Source organism: Sinocyclocheilus grahami, unplaced genomic scaffold, assembly GCF_001515645.1.
Source record: "Sinocyclocheilus grahami isolate Dianchi unplaced genomic scaffold, SAMN03320097.WGS_v1.1 scaffold4148.1, whole genome shotgun sequence".
Classification (NCBI taxonomy): domain Eukaryota; kingdom Metazoa; phylum Chordata; class Actinopteri; order Cypriniformes; family Cyprinidae; genus Sinocyclocheilus; species Sinocyclocheilus grahami.
Window position 1 is genome coordinate 11,473 of NW_015509142.1, and position 1,867 is coordinate 13,339.

Sequence of the window (1,867 nt, forward strand, 5' to 3'; positions counted from 1 at the left end):
CCAGGGGCTCTAAAGAACAGCAGGCACATTGGGAATCGCATTGCAGTAATTTGCTGATCCTGCTGAGGGATTTGTAGCAATACAAATCTGGAACATCAATCAGTTTATGAGCTTTTATCCTGTTTTTGAAGTAATGTAGTAGGCATAGTAGTCTGACTTGCTTAACTGAGAAATTACGTTCTTGGCCTGGAGTAACAGGCCACCTTCACTGATCTCAAACCAGCTTTCTCTGTCACACATTGACAAACAGGTCATAAAGCCTTTCAAAATAGTTTAAATGGTGATGCCAAACTTTGGAAACAGAACCACAATGGCACTAACTCAAGAACCAGCTTCGAATACCATTAAGATTACACTTCCTGTGCTGAAGGCTCCTGTGTGTTCCTGGAGAAGTAAACACTTTTCTAATGGGCGACTATAAATAACTACCTCAGCAGGGCTCGCTCACACGATAGTGTCTACAGGGAAGTCTCATATTGAAACACATCACATGTTTACTAGACCTATCCAAGATCCTATTTCAGGAGACAGCCATATGGTGTGTACATTTTACCCACTGCTGTACTTCCCAGGGTCTCTATAAATCTGATATCAGGACTATTTGGTCTGTACACGTCAAACCTTTGCATGCTGATTCATGGTTTATGTAGTCTCATATCTCTAACTGGTGGGTCAGAAGAGAGTTTCTGAGAGTTCAGTCATTGTCCTTAAAACTGGGTTCACTTAATAATTCACACACTATAAAAGTTCACTCTGACAAAACCCTACAAAAGAAATCATGTGATGGACTGTCCGTATAAACACTGACAGTGGCAAACAAGAACAGACATTAGCACCACTGGTGTTACATTTGCTTGTAACATTTGGTAGCTCTCACCTTGCCTGAAACACCCTACCGAAGGCCCCCTCTCCAATATCACGGACATATTCAATGTTGTTGCGTGGATATTCGAGACTGAGGAGCTTAGAGTTGAGAAGGAGAGGCAGTCGTTGGTACATGGGGTTGGGATGAAGTCTGTCCAGCAAGAGCTCTGAGGGGAGGGTAGTCAGAGTAGGCGTCTCCAGCACCCTACTGAATGTAGAAGCACAACTGTGTTGTTTAGATGCATTCAGTTAATAATTTAAGTAATGCAACATTTTTTGTGAGAGTTTTCAAGAGCAAGGGCATTCAATTCTCCAGGAGAGCCACCTTCCTGCAGATTTTACTAACCAAGGTGTTCAGGATTACTTGAACATTACAGACAAGTGTGTTGGAGCAGAATTGGAGCAAGAATCTGTTTGATGGTGTACCTCCAGGAGATGGGATAGCCAACCATGCTGCCAAAGGGCTACATTCCTGCAGATTTCAGTTCAGGTCTTGCTCCAATAAACCTTTGTTTTCAAATCATCCTGAACACCTTGATTTCAGATGTGTTTGATTAGGGTTGGAGCTAAATTCTGCAGGATGGTATCCCACCAGGAGCAGGGTTGGCCATCCCTGTTCTAGAGTAATTTTGATTGTGTGTCCTGTTAGGGTTAGATTTAAGATTTGGACTATGATTGTTTAATACGAATGTTGTTTCAGGACCAACAACAGATGTTGATAGCAATGCCCACTTGGTACATCTTGGTACATTCCTGTTCCTGAAGTCCTCACTTTCTGCAAATTCAGCTCCAACCCTGATCAAACAAAGCTGAACCAGCTAATTAAGATCATCAGGAGCACTTCACAAGTACATTAAGTTCTGTTGGTGCAGGAATGGAAATGAACTCTACAGGCACCCCTGTCCTACATCAGTCCTCATGGATCACACTTTTTAAAGCAGGGTTCCTCAAATCCAGTCCTGGAGGGCCAATGCCCTGCAGAGTTTAGCTCCAACCCTGATCA

At 43.0% G+C, this 1,867-nt stretch overlaps 1 protein-coding gene across 1 annotated transcript in view; it reads right to left on the reverse strand.

Annotated features, from left to right (window-relative positions):
* Nucleotides 1-114: 114 nt before the first annotated feature.
* LOC107576682 (muscle, skeletal receptor tyrosine protein kinase-like) overlaps nucleotides 115-1,867 on the reverse strand; it is a gene marked incomplete at its 5' end in the record, with an annotated part of 4,193 nt that continues 2,440 nt past the window's right edge. The window contains 2 exons of the mRNA XM_016262824.1: nucleotides 115-229; nucleotides 878-1,031. Coding sequence (XP_016118310.1) covers nucleotides 115-229; nucleotides 878-1,031 — 269 coding nt within the window. The remainder of the gene's footprint in view (nucleotides 230-877; nucleotides 1,032-1,867) is intronic.